Raw genomic sequence first — 17,685 nt, 5'->3', positions numbered from 1 at the left:
GGAAATCGAAGGAGGCAATCGACTGGTACCTAGTTCAGTCGACTGATACGAGCCTAATAGTATTTTTCAATGTTGTTCTTGACCGTGTTAACTCGTTTAAATGTATGAGATCCATGGGAGATAAATACATGAGTTTAGAGTCAATTTGGATGACATGTTTTCAACAATTGGGATATTGTTGGAGCTCTTTTTGATGTATGGCAAAGGGGGAGAAGTTTAGGTTTAAGTGGGAAACCTATACACCTTTACAAGAAATCCTAGCTCGAGGGGGAGCTTAGGTGAAGGGGGAGCGATTGTTTAGGCAAAGGGAGAGAAGTTTACCTTTGTGGGAAATCCTAGCTCAAGGGAGAGTTTAGGTGAAGGGGGAGCCTAGGGATTTAGGTTCCATTATTTATGCATGAGTTGATTTGCATATTTATTTACATATGTATTGCATTTATGTTTCCCTAACTTAAACAGATTGCCAAACATCAAAAAGGGGGAGATTGTTGGAGCAATCTAGGTGCCCTAGGTTTTGATGTTTGGGCAAAGGTTTAAGTTAGGTTTATTGTTGTATATGATATGCATTGTGAGTGTGCAGGATACAAGTACAATAAGGAAAGTCCAAGTGTAATCTTGGCAGAGGAGAAAAGTCCAAGGATGAGTCTTGGCGGTGTAGGTCCAAGGATGAGTCTTGGCGGTGTAAGTCCAAGTATGTAGTCTTGGCAACGTAAGTCCAAGTGTGACTTGACAATGAATGAAGTCCCGGAGGTGAGGAGCCTCTTGGCAAAGGAAGACCCGACAATAAGGACAAGGCCGAAGGAAGCTCCAGAAGGCAAGACATGAAGGATGGGGAGACATCCGAGGGATGCGAGGCTGATGGAGGAGGCTAGAAGGCTAGATCTAGGTTGGTCGGGCGAGGACGAGTGCTGAGTGATTGTACTCGGGGCGAAATCTTATGGTTTTAGGTTTCACTGTAGCAGTAATGTAGCGACACTGTAGCAGCACTGTTGTGACAATGTAGCAGCACTGTAGCAGTCGAGTGGTTACTGCAGCAGTCGACTGATACACTGTAGCAGTCGACTGATACACTATAGCAATCGACTGTTAGTCGACCGTTGAGTAACGGTCTTCACTTAAAGGACCAGTCGACTGGTAGCGGGGAAACAGCTTAGTGTTTTCCTCTCGAGCTCTATTTAATAGAGCTCGCGGTGCTTGGGCATGGTTGACGAAATAGACTTGGTTAAAGCCTATTAGAGTCTCCTAAGCCTTTGTGTGATTGGTGTGCTTGTATTCAAGTGTTTGTGGCGAGATTTCTCCACCGACAAGGAGCTTGAGCTAGCCGGAGGTTTTCCGGGGAGTCATCCACCGACGGATCGGGATCGTCCACCTTACGGACAGCCGTGGAGTAGGAGCTTTATCTCCGAACCACGTTAAATCAACGTGTTAGGTTTGCTTTCTCTTATTAGTATTTGTTTTTGTATTTCCGCTGTGAACTAACATTATAGGAAGCAATCGATTTGGGTGAGACGCTATTCACCCCCCCCTCTAGCGATGTCAAGGTCCCAACAAGCTCCCATCTTGCTGTTGGATGACAATGATGTCCACGGCTCCTCCAAATGGATGAAAGGGGTCGGAGACAGTGTACACACCCCTGGAGATGTAGCTGTCGAGCTTCTCCACAGCATACATCTTTCCAAACCTCCACCTTTCGTGCAGTTATAATCATAAAGCATCAAAAAACAAATCACCTTTGTGCCAACAAACTACTGATCGGGAGGTATTTCAGAAGGACCTCTCGACAAGCTATGGAATTGGCAAAGCTAATCGAAGCCACAAAAGCCTCCGAAATGAGACATCAACCGGCCATTGGCAATCAAAATTCAAAATATGCACTTCTCAGCTGTAAGCTCACAGCAAAAAGGAAAGAGAGATAGAAGAACCTCCAAGAACCCTAAAACTCAAACAATTATCGGGGAGATGCAAAGGAATGCAATGAAATGACGCTATCGCAAAACACGCGAGAAGAAATCTCACCAAGAAGCGATATTTAAGGGATCAAGGAACAAGAAATCCTCCTCAAACAAAGAAAGGAAAAAAAAAGAGGCAAATTACCCCCAAATCGCCTCCAACGAACTCCGATCTGCACCAACCAGCGGGCACTGTCAAACCAAATGCAACACCGCCATCAGGATGGCTCAAGGAAAACTCTAACCGTAAGAAGGAATCGAAGCATATTCCATTCGAAAAATTCCAACGGACAAAAGAGGCGAGGCGACACCCGATCTCATTAATTGCGTCCGCCAGCAAAGGAAAACAAAAAGAGGCTTCATTTATTGCAATGGTTGGATAGCGATCAGAGCTCGTGTCACAATTTGACGTGGTTACCAAGAATGAGTTATTTCATAGTGGATGAGTGAGTGAAGGTCGAATCCTTGAATTAATCACCTGTTCTTAATGTGGATACCAAGTAAATCTTGGCGTTAGCATTGGAGCTCATGGACCCCAACATCCATCTTTTCAACCAAGCATGTCCTAACAAAATATTTTTTGTTATTTATGAGAAATTGTAAGAGTCAACTTGCTGTAGCATTCAATTTCTGTATAGACTTTCTTATCCCGGGAAAGGTTAGACAACAATCCAACGAAATACTACGGTAAGGAGAGGACTCTGAAATCATTTTTTTAAAAAAATAAAAAATAAAAATTACAGATCAATAGGACACACAAGAACTTCACTGAGATAGTATAAAGAATGTAGGCGACATCAAAAGGCCGCAGGCGCCGAACAGGAGGTCGGAAGGCGATCGGGGAAGGAGGGAAGAATGTAGGGATTTTGTGTCGGCGTAGAAATCGGATAAGGTGCGAGATCTTGCCACTCGACTTTTAATTAGGTCGGCGGAAGATATCGAGCTTTGCGATCTTGATTCTTGGTAATATCTTTGAACGAGAGATTGAAAAGGGATCAAGGTAGAAGAGCGGAGCACTAACCTCGCACCCGCCGGAGGAGCAATTCAGCGCACAGTCGGACCTCTAACTTCGTAACCAGACGAACCCGATGCAGACTTTTGGAGTGGCAATCGGTAAAGATCCCTATTAATAGGAAAAAATAAAATTGATAATAGTAAATTAATAAAAACAATAAAGAGCACCCTTTTAGAAAATCTAAATAGCAAAGAATGCCGCCCCCTCACATTTTGGGGCTGCTTCTTTCTGCTTGCCATCATCTGCCCTAGTAGGTTAAGATGTCCTGAAGATAATAGCTGCCAAGATCGTCGGCGTGGAGTTCAGGATTGCAGCAAGATCTCAAAGTGGAGGCGCGGAATTCAGATCGTCCGACGGATTCAACGAATGACTAAAGACAAGAAGAGGATTCTCCCGATTAGATTCATCACTGACTGAGGCCTCCCTTCCTCCTTCTCAAACTATGGTGCATTTGGGGCGATCCTCCTCCGCCCTACAAATCGATGTTTCTGGTGGCCAAGCAGGCTTGATACAGAAAAATCTTTCTGGTGTGGAATGGTTCGATCATCATTTGCCTGTAAACATGTCTGCAGATTATGCAACAAACCTTGATAACACCAGTTCTTTATGCAATTATCAGAATTCCAAGAAGATATGTGAAAAAAAAATGATGGAGACCTTCCTCTTCAGGCGAAAAAACTGAGAATCTCAGGAACTGAATGCAGTTTGGATAGATTTACATTATCGGGGAGATGCAAAGGAATGCAATGAAATGACGCTATTGCAAAACACGCGAGAAGAAATCTCACCAAGAAGCGATATTTAAGAGATCAAGGAACAAGAAATCCTCCTCTAACAAAGAAAGAAAAAAAAGTAGAAATTACCCCCAAATCGCCTCCAACGAACTCCGATCCGCACCAACCAGTGGACACTGTCAAACCAAATGCAACACCGCCATCAGGATGGCTCAAGGAAAACTCCAACCGCAAGAAGGAATCGAAGCATATTCCATTCGGAAAATTTCAGCGGACAAAAGAGGCGAGGCGACACCCGATCTCATTAATTGCATCTCGCCAGCAAAGGAAAACAAAAAAGAGGCTTCATTTATTGCAATGGCTGGATAGCCAGAGCTCATGTCGAATTGTGACGTGGTTACCGAGAAGGAGTTATTTCATAGTGGATAAGTGAGTGAAGGTCGGATCCTTGGACTAGTCACCTCTTCTTAAGGTGGATACCAAGTAAATCTTGGTGTTAGCATTGGAGCTCATGGACCCCAACATCCATCTTTTCAACCAAGCGTGTCCTAACAAAATATTTTTTGTTATCGATGAGAAATTGTAAGAGTCAACTTGTTGTAGCATTCAATTTCTATATAGACTCTCTTATCCCGGTAAAGGTTAGACAACAATCCAACGAACTACTACAGTAAGGAGGACTCTGAAATTATTATTTTTTTAAAAAAAATAAAAAAAAAAATTACAGATCAATAGGATGCACAAGAACTTCATCGAGATAGCATAAAGAATGTAGGCGACATCAAAAGGCCGCTAGCGCCGAACAGGAGGCCGGAAGGCGATCGGGAAAGGAGGGAAGAATGTAGGGATTTTGTGCCGGCGGAGAAATCAGATAAGGTGCGAGATCTTTCCACTCGACTTTTAATTAGGTCGGCGGAAGGGATCTGTTGAAACCCCAAGGTTGTTTTGGTGTGATCAACAAGTTAAGTTAGGTCCTGTGTGTTTTTAACCTTGTGTCTAAGTGTGCAGGAGCTTAGGAGCACAGGTAGTCGAGTGGAAGACACAGCTAGTGAGAAGGACGACATGCAGTGCGTCCAAGGGACGAGGCGCTGTGGAAGAGTACACCGGCGGGCGAGAAGGAAGCGTGCGGTGGTTCCGAGGGACAAGAAGCCGAACAGGAGGCCAGAAGGCAATCGGGGAAGGAGGGAAGAATGTAGGGATTTTGTGCCGGCAGAGAAATCGGATAAGGTGCGAGATCTTGCCACTCGACTTTTAATTAGGTCGGCGGAAGGGATCTGTTGGAACCCCAAGGTTGTTTTGGTGTGATCAACAAGTTAAGTTAGGTCCTGTGTGTTTTTAACCTTGTGTCTAAGTGTGCAGGAGCTTAGGAGCACAGGTAGTCGAGCGGAAGACGCAGCTAGTGAGAAGGACAGCACGCGGTGCGTCCGAGGGACGAGGCGCTACGGAAGAGTATACCGGCGGACGAGAAGGAAGCGTGTCGTGCTTCCGAAGGACGAGAAGCCGGAGCGGAAGACTGCTCGAGGAGCAAGAGACGCAGCTAGCGAGAAGGTCGGCACGGGGTGCGACCGAGGGACAGAGATGAGTATGCTGGCGGACGAGAAGGAAGCACGCGGCGATTCCGAGGGACGAGAAGCCGGAGCGGAAGCCTGCTCGAGAAGACCGGAAGTTGGGTTCGGGTGAGCCCTATTCCGGATGGCAGAGATCACCCAAGCGAGTGGAAGACTCGGTCTGAGGCGAACGGAGCCGGAGAAGAAGCCCCGGGCTAGGGAAAGTCAATGGGGTTGACTTTCCCAGCCGGGGCGCCTGGAACTGTACGGGGCACCCGGAACAGTCCGAGGCCCTTGGACCCCTCCGGGGCGCCCGGAACCCTTCCGGGCGCTCGGAGTTGACTTTTTGATCAGAACACGTTAATCGCGATCTGAACATTGGGGGATAAAGTTTTCTCCCCCAGGGCACCCGGAACCCTTCGGGGCGCCCCAACCAAGGCTATAAATACAGCTTTGGTCCAGAAGCTTTTCAACAACTCAAAAATTGTAATTCCAACACTTGTGCGCTTTTAGTTGTAGTTTAGTTTCTATTTCTTTGCGCTTTCATTGCTGTAAGAGGCTTCTCCGCCTGTAGAAGATAATCTAGTGTGACATCTTCCTTGGATTAACAACCTTCTCAATTGTAACCAAGTAAACATATGGTGCCTCGTCTTTTTCTGTTTTAATTTATTGCTTTACATTTTATGCAAGTGTTAGTTTAAGAAAGTTCGAGAAAGGTTGTGCTTTTTTACTTTCAGGCTATTCAACCCCCCTTCTAGCCGACCGCGATCCAACAGGATCGAGCTTTGCAATCTTGATTCTTGGTAATATCTTTGAACGAGAGATTGGAAAGGGAACAAGGTAGAAGAGCGGAGCACTAACCTCGCACCCGCCGGAGGAGCAGTACAGCGCATAGTCGGACCTCTAACTTCGTAACCAGACGAACCTGATGCAGACTTTTGGAGCGGCAATCGGTAAAGATCCCTATTAATAGGAAAAAATAAAATTGATAATAGTAATTTAATAAAAACAATAAAGAGCGCCTTTCTAGAAAAACTAAATAGCAAAGAATGCCGCCCCGTCACATTTTGGGGTTGCTTCTTTCTGCTTGCCATCATTTGCCCTAGTAGGTTAAGATGTCCAGAAGATGATAGCTGCCAAGACCGTCGGCGTGGAGCTCAAGATTGCGGCAAGATCTCAAAGTGGAGGTGCAGAATTCAGATCATCTGACGGATTCAACGAATGACTAAAGACAAGAATAGGATTCTCCAGATCAGATTCAACACTGACTGAGGCCTCCCTTCCTCCTTCTCAAACTGTGGTGTGTTTGGGGTGATCATCCTCCGCCCTGCAAATCGATGTATCTGGTGGTCAAGCAGGTTTGATACAGAAAAATCTTTCTGGTGTGGAATGGTTCGATCATCATTTGCCTGTAAACATGTCTGCAGATTCTGCAACAAACCTTGAAAACACCAGTTCTTTATGCAATTATCAGAATTCCAAGAAGATATGTACAAAAAAAATGATGGAGACCTTCCTCTTTAGGCGAAAAAACTGAGAATCTCAGGAAATGAATGCAGTTTGGATAGATTTACATTATCGAGGAGATGCAAAGGAATGCAATGAAATGACGCTATCGCAAAACACGCGAGAAGAAATCTCACCAAGAAGCGATATTTAAGGGATCAAGAAACAAGAAATCCTCCTCTAACAAAGAAAGGAAAAAAAAAGAAGCAGAATTACCCCCAAATCGCCTCCAACGAACTCCGATCCGCACCAACCAGCGGACACTGTCAAACCAAATGCAACACCGCCATCAGGATGGCTCAAGGAAAACTCCAACCGCTAGAAGGAATTGAAGCATATTCCATTCGGAAAATTCCAGTGGACAAAACAAGCGAGGCGACACCCGATCTCATTAATTGCGTATCGCCAGCAAAGGAAAACAAAAAAGAGGCTTCATTTATTGCAATGGCTGGATAGTGATCAGAGCTCGTGTCGCATTGCCATCACATCGACCATCTCCATCTCCATCTTGATCCCAATCTAGCGTGGAATTCATTTTCCGTAACAAGGTAGATATTATTATTTTCTGCGCGACGTTGGAACGATGACAAAATAAGCGTCCAGAGTAACCATAAAAGGAAAAAAAATGATATCGGATCACAAAAGTACTTTTGTAGTTAACACTTAAAAAAATGACAGAATAACGTTTATTTCAAACAATCTAATATCTTTGGCCTGGATTAAATATAGACATGTAAATTTACAAGGCCTAATAACACATAAGATCATCCGCGAGCTTCTACCCTTAGAGGCATATCAAAAGGCTTCCTTTATTTATTTTCGTTAAAAGAATATCCTGATTTTTTTAAATATCGAAACAGATTTTGTACTTACAAACCACTTGAGAGAAACTTCACTCGGGAGAGAGATTAATTCTTGGTTTCTCTTTATCGATATGATGATTTTAAGATAAACAAGGTTGACTATCCCTTATTAAGTTTGATGCATGTAAATTAATCTTCTACGATAAAGTATTCAAACGAACATTTAAAATTTAAATCTCAACTGCCGCGTAAGATTATCCTTCAATGGAACAACAAATCTAAGAACGTTAACCGTTTGGATAAGTCTTCGTGAACATTTCCGGCTTTACTCTAATGACAGATAGAAAATTTTCATATAACAAGACCAATGTGATTAATCAATTCAAAAACTTAGATACTGAATTACTAAAAAAAACACTCCGTTGACATGAGTTAAAATAAAAGAACATTCAAAAGTCAACTGAAAACTAATCAATTGCAAGAATAAAAGAATGCACTGGGTTGACTTTAGTAAGAAGAGTCAATTGAAAACTAATCATTTATGGGAAACATGCCAATCCTTACAACAGCTTACTGAGTGCTTAGAAGGGGATAGAGGAACATAGAAACTAAAGAACTAGAGCAGCTAGAGTTGCTAAAACACATTGAATGAGCACAACAATGCACAAAAAATAAACACACGGTTGACTTCGCTAACAACTGGACCACGAGAAATCAGATTATGCCAATTCTTGCAAGAGCTTGCTGAGTGCTTCAGAGGGTAGAGGAATGTAGAAACAATCTTGTCCATCTGAGTGTCGTCTCGCCTTCACTAACTCATGGTCTTTGAACTCTGTTAGATGGGAATTCAGTGTTACTTGGTTGCTAACCAGGAATCGCGCGCGACACTTGGTGTACAAGGTGCTGTTTGGCATGCCTGAAAACAAAAGAAGATTAGAGTCTAACTACCAATGTATTACTAACTACCAATGTATTGTGATTCGACTCGCCTTCTTTCTCATTGGCTAGCTGATGCTCGGCAAGGATTTTAAAAACACTCTGCGCATTGGGTGTCAAACTCTGTAGAACAACCAAAGCAGTTTTCGTGGTTTGGGCATTGCCATAATTTGCCAAAATCAATGGGAAAAAATTGCCCTCCGCCTTGTAAGGGGCAAAAGTTGGGACGTGATGCCACGACCACTTGAACTGAGTGTGCACCATCTTCTTGTCCCACACTACAAACAAACCAAGTGAGCATTAAAGCAGCGCAAAACCTTGAGCAGACTCATTTAGCAAGGACTGAGAAACAAAACATGTATAGCATAAAAATCAGATTTTCCTCTCTTCCACTCTCTCATCGACCTCCACCTCTTTTGAGTAAGTCCCCTCCCATTAAATATAACTTTGAGTGAACAAAGCCTTCTAATGATATCAGCCACTAGGTATCTAATGAAACATTCAACTATATCGCTCTTCTTTCCAAAATCAAGATATCAGCCACTAGGTATCTAAAGAAGCATGCAACTAGTAGCCACAGAAATTCATTAAACGTAGTGACTTTGATGCTAACAAAATGCTATAACATGATTAACTGATCAGAAGCATGTGAGAAGTAGGTAAAGAACCAAAGAAAAATGCTAAACTGTCAAATAGGAAATGCAAGTTAACCAAAACTTACAAAGAGGTGCATTCACATGGTCAATCGATGCAACCATACGGACTCTAGAACAGCTTGCTAATTGCGCAAGATACTGTTGTGAATCAGGATCTCTCAAAGAAGGACCATCAATGTTGTGTATGATAACACAGACAAAACAGTTATTGTCTTGTGGAAGTTGCACATTCAGAAATGAGAGAAGATCTTCAATTGACAGAGAACTAAAAGTATGTTCAGTGTTCGATTTGCTTCTTGTAGAGCTCTTCCTTTCATGTTTTAATTGGTCCGAGAGGACTTCAGCTAGGGTTATCAGGGCCTTTAAGAATGAACACATTATAAATAAAGAGTGTAAGTGATTAAGCTATAGAATATAAACTAGTACAGATAATTGCTCTGGAATGATGAACATACTTAAAAGCTAAGCTGTTTCTTATATTAAAAAAACATAAAATTTGAATTAAAATGTGCAATCTAAGAGAAAAACACCCATATCACCATATCAAATTTAAACATTGTTAGCAACAATACTAGATTATCACCACAAAAATTGGTTGGTGTGCCGAAAGAATGAGAGAGACATCTAAGCACATTAAATACAGAAAATCTCTCTGACCAAAAGAATATAATAGAAAAATACAAATTTCTTTCAGTTGATAATTATTTGATACCCCAGCAACTTTAGTTTTCCAATTTTTTTTTTAATATGCCTTGAAGTAATGTGCATTCACTGGTTCCAGAAGTAAAATTAGCAAAACCAAAAAAAAAAACTATCAAAATATAGGTTTTGTAAGCCACAGGGTTTAATTGCATAGAGGGAAGAAAAATCGTACTTGTTTAAGATTGTTTGATGGAAGATAGCCATTGATCACGACCACTCCAAAATCAGTTAAGCTTGTTGAAGCAAAATCCTCGAGCAAGGCCTTTTTAGAACCAAATCCATACATTTATAAACCAAAACTACACCTGCAATAAGTGCAATCCTTCAAAAATACATTAAAAGAGAACACAGTTCTGATGAATTTTATGAATTCCTAAAATAACTTGTAGTCAAAAGCATATATCTTCATAGCAAGAAATATAATTCCTTCTCATGTCAGAATGTTAAGTGAAGGACTACAAAAATCTACATAAGCAAGCCTACGTACCTTAACTCAAAAAGCCACTTAGGGTATAAATTTCTGTAACTTTTGATTAAATGTTGGATTTCGTTTTCATGCTTCACTGGAATATCAAAGACTTCTTTTCGGAGGACCTGAGATCAAATAGTGTAAGCATTAGAAAAAGGATAAGCATGTTATTCCAACTGTCATATGATAACTTTAACAGTGATGTTTTAAAAAAGAATAACATGGTGAAAATTTGATTACATATTCTTCAACTATTTCACATGAGTAAACTGATTATTCTAATCGATTGGTTATTATCTAATAACAGTAGATTGGCATATAAGTATTTGTATTCACTTGTGTGAAGCTTGAATTTGCTAAAGAACAGCCAAAAGAGGGACTAAACTTGGGAGCAGCTGTAGGATATTCCTTTTTAACCCTCTAAGCAACGTAAATCTTTTTCATATAAACAACAATTTAAGAAGTCACAGAAACATACTCCAAACAACATCCCACTGCAACAGGAAACTAAACATGTCCAGTAGAATTCATTGGAGTGGGAGATAAGATATAGCCACAAGGGAATCTTGATACCATTAAAAACAAGGGTGAAAGTTCAGAAGTAAAAACTAAACAAGTAAACAAATATTAAAAAATCAGATAAGAAATGCAAAATGTTATATTAGATAAAAAAAAAGTATTTATGCATTTAAGCGATATGTATTGTGAGTTGAGAATACGAGGTAATATTATATATTGCTAAATAACAGGAATAAGTTACACCATTAAGAAAGTAGCTTAAACATGTGCATGTCTCTCTCAGTATACTAACCTAGATTCTCCAACTTACCAATAGGAAAATCCATAATAGGAGAGTTTAATAACTAACAAGGAAGTGACAAACTGTGCCAAATAGCAAACAATAATATGTCGATGGATAACTACAATTATGGGGAAAAGTAATATGAGGATCACAGAAAGTGACTATAATTTGCACTTTGGAGGTGAATGAAAACCTGTTCGTCAACAAGATTGATGTCGACGACGTGTTTTTGCGAGGATTTCTTCCTAGAAGAGCTGCCAATTTCTTTGGCAAGGAAGTAATTTCTTGACAGCATGAAGTCATCTTCTTCATCCTCCATAGTCATCTCATGGACCCCAACATCCATCTTTTCTACCAAGCGTGTCCTAAACAATTTTTTTTTTTGTTATCTATGAGAAATTGTAAGAGTCAACTTGCTGTAGCATGCAATTTCTGTATAGACTTTCTCATCCCGGGAAAGGTTGGACAACAATCAAACGAACTACTACGATAAGGAGGAGGACTCTGAAATCATTTTTTTTCAAAAAAATAAAAATAAAAATTACAGATCAATAGGACGCACAAGAACTTCACCGGGAAAGTATAAAGAATGTAGGCGACGTCAAAAGGCCGCTGGCGCCGAACAGGAGGCCGGAAGGAGATCGGGGAAGGGGGAAGAATGTAGGGTTTTTGCGCCGGCGGAGAAATCGGATAAGGGGCGAGATCTTGCCACTCGACTTTTAATTAGGTCGGCGGAAGGGATCGAGCTTTGCAATCTTGATTCTTGGTTATATCTTTGAACGAGAGATTGAAAAGGGAACAAGATAGAAGAGCCGAGCACTAACCTCGCACCGGCCGGAGGAGCAATACAGCGCACAGTCCGACCTCTAACTTCGCATCCAGACGAACCCAATGAAGACTTTTGGAGCGGCAATCAGTAAAGATCCCTATTAATAGGAAAAAAAATGATAATAATAATTTTAAAAAAAAAACAATAAAGAGCGCCCTTTTAGAAAAACAAAATAGCATAGAACGCCGCCCCCTCACATTTTGGGGCTGCTTCTTTCTGCTTGCCATCTGCCCTAGTAGGTTAAGATCTCCAGAAGGTGATAGCTGCCAAGACCGTCGGCGTGGAGCTCAGGATTGCGGCAATATCTCAAAGTGGAGGCGCGGAATTCAGATCGTCCGATGGATTCAACGAATGCCCAAAGACAAGAATAGGACTCTCCCGATTAGATTCAGCACTGACCGAAGCCTCCCTTCCTCCTCAAAGTGTGGTGTGTTTGGGGCGATCATCCTCCGCCCTGCAAATCGATGTATCTGGTGGCCAAGCTCAGGTTTGATACAGAAAATTTTTTCTGGTGTGGAATGGTTCGATCATCATTTGCCTGTAAACATGTCTGTAGATTCTGCAACAAACCTTGAAAACACAGTTCTTTATGCAGTTATCAGAATTCCAAAAAGATATGTGCAAAAAAATTGATGAGGGCGAAAAAACTGAGAATCTCAAGAACTGAATGTAGTTTGGATAGATTTACATTAAAATTTAACATAAATAGGGTAAAATGACATCCCAAATTAGGCTATAACATATGTATAATATCGTAATAAAATAATAATAAAATAAGACGAATAATTTTAATGAAATTTTTAAAAAAATTTAAAATTTTTTTAAAATTTTATCGGAGCTCTTGTATGATGAATTTAAGAGTGAATCGGTTAGGCTCTGAGAAATTTATTTGGAATATTGAAAGGTGAGAGTTAATTAAAAAATTTAACTTAATGTTTAATTAAAATACCTAAGTTTATATAACTTTTTATTTTATTCTTTTTCATTTTTTGTTCTTTCGTTTTTCACCCGTGCCTTCGCCCGACTCACCGCCGAAGCCTTCTTCTCTTCTCTTCCCCTTTTTCCTCTTCGTCGAGCTCACGCCGCCGCCCTCTCCTCTCTTCTCCCGATCGCGTGCCCTAGCCATCCTCGCGCCGATTTCCTCTCCCTCCTCCCTCTCGCTCTGATCCCTCCCCTCTTCTCCACCTCATGCCAACCCCCCTTCCGATCTCCCTGTGTGCCACTGCCGACCACCACGGACCCACGATCGGTCGTTGCAGCCTGAAGCCTACCGCCACGACCCGACACTAGTCGCAAGAAGCTGAGCACCATCTTCTTCACCGACGCGTCGCTGGCGTCGATCGACAGTTGGCCTCGTGCCCTAGCCGTTCCTCTTCACCGTCGGCTGCTAGGCCGACGTCGGAGCATAGGCGTTGCCGTTGGCCCCTTTCTAGTTACAAGTCTTCATCTTTCCTTGGGTCGTGACCTAGTTTTGGATCCACGACACCATTGACAACCAGTAGCGGGCTCTGCTAGTAGCTAGTCCGATCTGTGCCACCCGTGATTGCTGAAGAGGAAGAGGTAAAGGTTTGGTATTTGATTTCATATATAAGGTATGCATTATGAGATTTGATCTAATGCTCAATTGTGGTTGGGATGGTGATGTCATAGGGTACCGGATTTGGAGATTAGCAACTCTACTTAGCTCCGACCGTAATTTTCCAGCGGCCAACATCTTCCACCATGAGTCAACAACGGAGTTGATTTCATTTTTATATGGGATGTGAAAAGTGTGAAGTGAGTTGTATTAATTAAGGTGGATAAAGTATGTAGGGTTGATTTTAGATGTTTAGTGGAAGTTACAATGAATTTGTTGATAGGGTAATGGATTATTGAAAATTGATTAGGTTGTATTGGACTGATTAATGGATTTATAATTCTGGTCACTTCTATAGTAGGTTGCTTTAATTGATGGTGGTTGGTTGATTTGGGTAAGGGATATCAGATTGAGATTATTTAGACTTGGGATCTCTTAATGTCTACTCGGGTAATGATTGGATCTGGTTGCTGTGGATGAACTAGTATGTTAGGTTTATTATGCTTAGGAGTTGATTTAATGGATTAAATGATTGGATGATTGTTGTATTTAGTTGTATTATGAAGATGATTGATTAATTCACAGGAAGAGTGAATGTGATCGAATGGAGGATTCATTGAAGTTAATCATTAATTATGATTAATTAATGATAGTTCGATTAGGGGTTCCTCTATTAGTTGGGTTGAGATTTAGCTAGTTGTTGCATATGTAATTAACTAAATTATAATCATGTGATTTGCAGGACGTTGCTTCGAAACGAGCATTTCGACGTGAGATTTGTTCCAATACGAACTACTGATTAAGGCGGGTACCTTTTGACTTATCTCTTTTGATAATGTCATTTTGATATACATAGTAGGTTATAGCTAGTAGCAATGATCATGTTATATTTGCCTTTATATGCCACTACTAGATACCTGTAGCTTGTTTTTATTGTTGTCTGATATGCATTCATGTTTATATACTCTTGATTATTATCATGTGTATTTTGTTTCCTAGAGGTAGTGACATACTATGCTTTACTATGTTTAGGACTAGCTTTCTAGATTTTTATTATCGGGCATGTGTATCTAGTTTTGTGATACCTAGATATTTGTTATAGGATTCCTTTTCCTTTTTGGTACATACTATTTAGAAATGGTCATGATAAGGATTTACATGCTTAGTGTCATGCACCATCTTGCATTATTGCATGCTGTACGATTGTCGGTTTCATTATTGTTGAGCACATCGCCAGTTACATGATCTGCACACACAGTCACTCATGGGTTAGTGGCACGTCAATCAGGGTGTGTGCAGTTGCTTTGTCAAGCTCTGTTGGTCCGCTCATGAGTAGTGTGACGTAGCATGGTAGCGGGCAGGAATCCCTCCTCTTGACTATGATACAGGGAGATGAGAGCATTACGCTCCCCCACTCTGTTTGGGGTAGGAGGATAGGTATACTCCGATAGTATCATGTCCACTCGATCACTCAGGAGTAGTGATGGCAAAGTGCACAGTTGTCATAGCCCTACCCACTCGGTCTCACCATCGCGTGTGAGATGACTGACTGGTGTCAGGGGTGACACATGTCATTTTTGCATCATATGTATTGGCTTGCATTTATTATTTGTGTTTGTTGCATTTTAAATGCTGCATTTTTGTGGTTGCATATGATTGACATGCATACAGGATACATAATGTATTTGGTTTGATGACCCTACATCTATTGGTGTGGTTCTCACCCTTATGTCAGGATAGGAGATTCTGGTGAGTATAGTTCTTCTTCCCTTGTTTCATTTTTGCATTACCTGTTATTGTTCAGAAGACTGTACTCCATGATTATTACAGGTAGTTATATTTTACTATGCATATCCGCTTGATACTCGCTGAGTTGTTGAACTCACTATCCCTTATTTTTCATGTTGTTTCAAGTTAGCACATAGATATGTCGAGTCGCTTGGAGTATCCTAACTGTCGGTCTCGTGTCACATCAGAAGATGGTTTTACTTCGCTTTTGATTTCTTTTATATATTCTTTAATGTTTTAGCATTGTATTGGTGTTTAGCCATGTGACTATTTTCTTTGATTTTGGTGTTGTATTTGTGTTTAAGCCGTGCCGACATGTATTGTGTTGTTTTGGCTGTATGGGCTTTCCGTTGTGTTTTTTAGTACAACCGAGTGAGTTGTTTTATATATAACTACGTAGTTGTGTTTGTAGTACAGCCGTGTGGGCTATTTAATATATATATAACTACGTGGTTGTGTATATTTCAGTCGTGTGGGCTGATGTATTTTGTTGTTGATGTATATAAGCTTCAGATTATCACTGCTACAAGAGAGATGTTGTCGGATTTTCCTCTGGCAGAGACTCCTCTGGGGCGTGACATAGCAAATGTGCTTCTATATGTTATAGAAATTAACCAGTATAATAGTTGTTATATGTTTGTAGAAGCTACATGCTTATACAATGTATAGAAACTACATCATAGTTTTTACAATGTATAGAAATTAACAAGTAACTATTATACATTATAGAAGTTATATGCTAATTTCTATACATTCAATTATGATTAAATTATGTTTATTTAAAATGTAATAAATGTTATGAAATTTTCATCATTTGATTTACTTGTTGAAATATTATTTTAATTATCACTCAAAAAAGTAAAATTAAAATGATATAAAATTACCATGGTAGAAGTTGGGCATACATTATAGAAGCCAATAACTAGCTTTTGAACATTGTGGAAACTGTTGGTGCAACATCCCTCAGGTCAAGGTTGACCTGGTTAACCAAGCTGAGTCTTGGTTTGGGTTTAGATGTTTGACAATAAGATATTGATCGAAGAAGAGTCAAGTAGGTCAAGGTTGACCGGATACTTGACTGGGAAGTCCTAACTGGCATGTTAGGCAGATGGAAAATCCTGGTGAGTGAAGTCAGGTGAAAGTCCTAGTGAGTGAAGCTAGGCAGATGGAAAACCCTAGTGAGTGAAGCTAGGTGAAAGTCCTGGTGAGTGAAGCCAGGTGAAAGTCCTAGTGAGTGAAGCTAGGCAGATGGAAAACCCTAGTGAGTGAAGCTAGGTGAAAGTCCTGGTGAGTGAAGCCGGGCGAAGGAAAAATCCGGATGGATCGAGGATGATCGGACATCGGTGTTGGGAAGTCAGTAGGTCGAAGGATTGTTGGATACTTGGCAAGGAAGGAAGTCGGATGGGTCAAGGTTGACCGGACATGCAGTGGAAGTCAAGGGTCAATGGGTGGCCGGATACTTGCTGACGAGTAAAAGTCAAGTGGGTCAAAGGATTGACCGGACACGGTGGGAGTCCTAGCGGTCGAGGGTGACCGGATCGAGGCATGATGTACCAACAGGTCGAGGTTGACGGATGTTGGTTAGGAGGTTTGGGACTTGGTTTGGGCAAAACCAAGTTCGGATCCTCTGGATCGATCAGGTGATCGATCGGTGGATCGATCCGCATTCTCCACTATCAGAAGCTCGGATCGATCCATGGATCGATCGAGGTCCCCCGATCGATCGATGCGGCCGCTTCGCGCGATAAGCGCTGGATCGATCCGTGGATCGATCGGCGCTTCTGAATACGCACTGATCCTCTGGATCGATCCAAAGCCTCCCCGATCGATTCGGAACATTCGAATCGATCGGGATCCGACCGTTGCGTCGGGTTTAAAGCCGCAGGCGAGCGTGGTCTTCGGCATCCTTTTACAAGCTCTTCTCAGATTCATTCCAGCTCCTCCACAGCTCTCTACAAGCACGTGATCGCCAGTTCTTGAAGGTTCTTGGAGGCTTTCCAAGTCAAGAGGCGGATCTATTGCAAGAGGAAGAAGTTAGGGTTAGGGTTTTTACTGCACATCTTGTAAGCTTTTGCTTAACTTGTATTTCCCTTTCTTCTTCTTGTATTGAGAGTGTTGTAGGGCTTCTCCGCCTTTGGTAGTTACCATAAAGGAGTGTTATTCATAGTGGAGGGTGTGTGCGTTGGTGTGGATCCTTGGATTAGTCACCTCTTGTGAGGTGGATACCAAGTAAAATCCTAGTGTTAGCGTTTTGTGTTTGTTTCTGTATTTTCCGCTGCACATCCAAGAAGAAACAAGCAACGAAGCGCACCGAGCGAACGCGACGAGCTATTCACCCCCCCCCTCTAGCTACTTTTGGTCCTAACAAGTGGT

General features: G+C 41.5%; 1 protein-coding gene and 1 long non-coding RNA gene across 2 annotated transcripts; one reads left to right on the top strand and one right to left on the bottom strand.

Annotated features, from left to right (window-relative positions):
- Window positions 1-8,472: 8,472 nt before the first annotated feature.
- LOC122025781 (origin of replication complex subunit 2-like) lies at window positions 8,473-10,141 on the bottom strand. The gene is made up of 3 exons (XM_042584656.1): window positions 10,021-10,141; window positions 9,212-9,506; window positions 8,473-8,768 (listed from the first exon to the last, which is right to left on the bottom strand). The coding sequence occupies exons 1-3, from the start codon at window positions 10,132-10,134 to the stop codon at window positions 8,488-8,490; spliced, it is 690 nt and encodes a 229-aa protein (XP_042440590.1). The 5' UTR covers window positions 10,135-10,141; the 3' UTR covers window positions 8,473-8,487.
- A 2,804-nt stretch (window positions 10,142-12,945) lies between these two features.
- LOC122024438 lies at window positions 12,946-14,528 on the top strand. The gene is made up of 2 exons (XR_006123426.1): window positions 12,946-13,508; window positions 14,267-14,528. It is a non-coding gene; the product is annotated as an uncharacterized LOC122024438 (long non-coding RNA).
- Window positions 14,529-17,685: the final 3,157 nt, after the last annotated feature.

The sequence above is a fragment of the Zingiber officinale genome, chromosome 9B (assembly GCF_018446385.1).
Source record: "Zingiber officinale cultivar Zhangliang chromosome 9B, Zo_v1.1, whole genome shotgun sequence".
Taxonomy (NCBI): domain Eukaryota; kingdom Viridiplantae; phylum Streptophyta; class Magnoliopsida; order Zingiberales; family Zingiberaceae; genus Zingiber; species Zingiber officinale.
This window is presented reverse-complemented; position numbering and strand designations above follow the sequence as displayed.

Coding starts and splice junctions, on each gene's coding strand:
- LOC122025781 (XM_042584656.1), bottom strand. CDS start 10,134: ATGTATGGATTTGGTTCTAAAAAGGCCTTGCTCGAGGATTTTGCTTCA. Junction 9,507..10,020: donor CATCAAACAATCTTAAACAA/GTACGATTTTTC, acceptor TCATTCTTAAAG/GCCCTGATAACCCTAGCTGA. Junction 8,769..9,211: donor CCATGTGAATGCACCTCTTT/GTAAGTTTTGGT, acceptor GTTTGTTTGTAG/TGTGGGACAAGAAGATGGTG.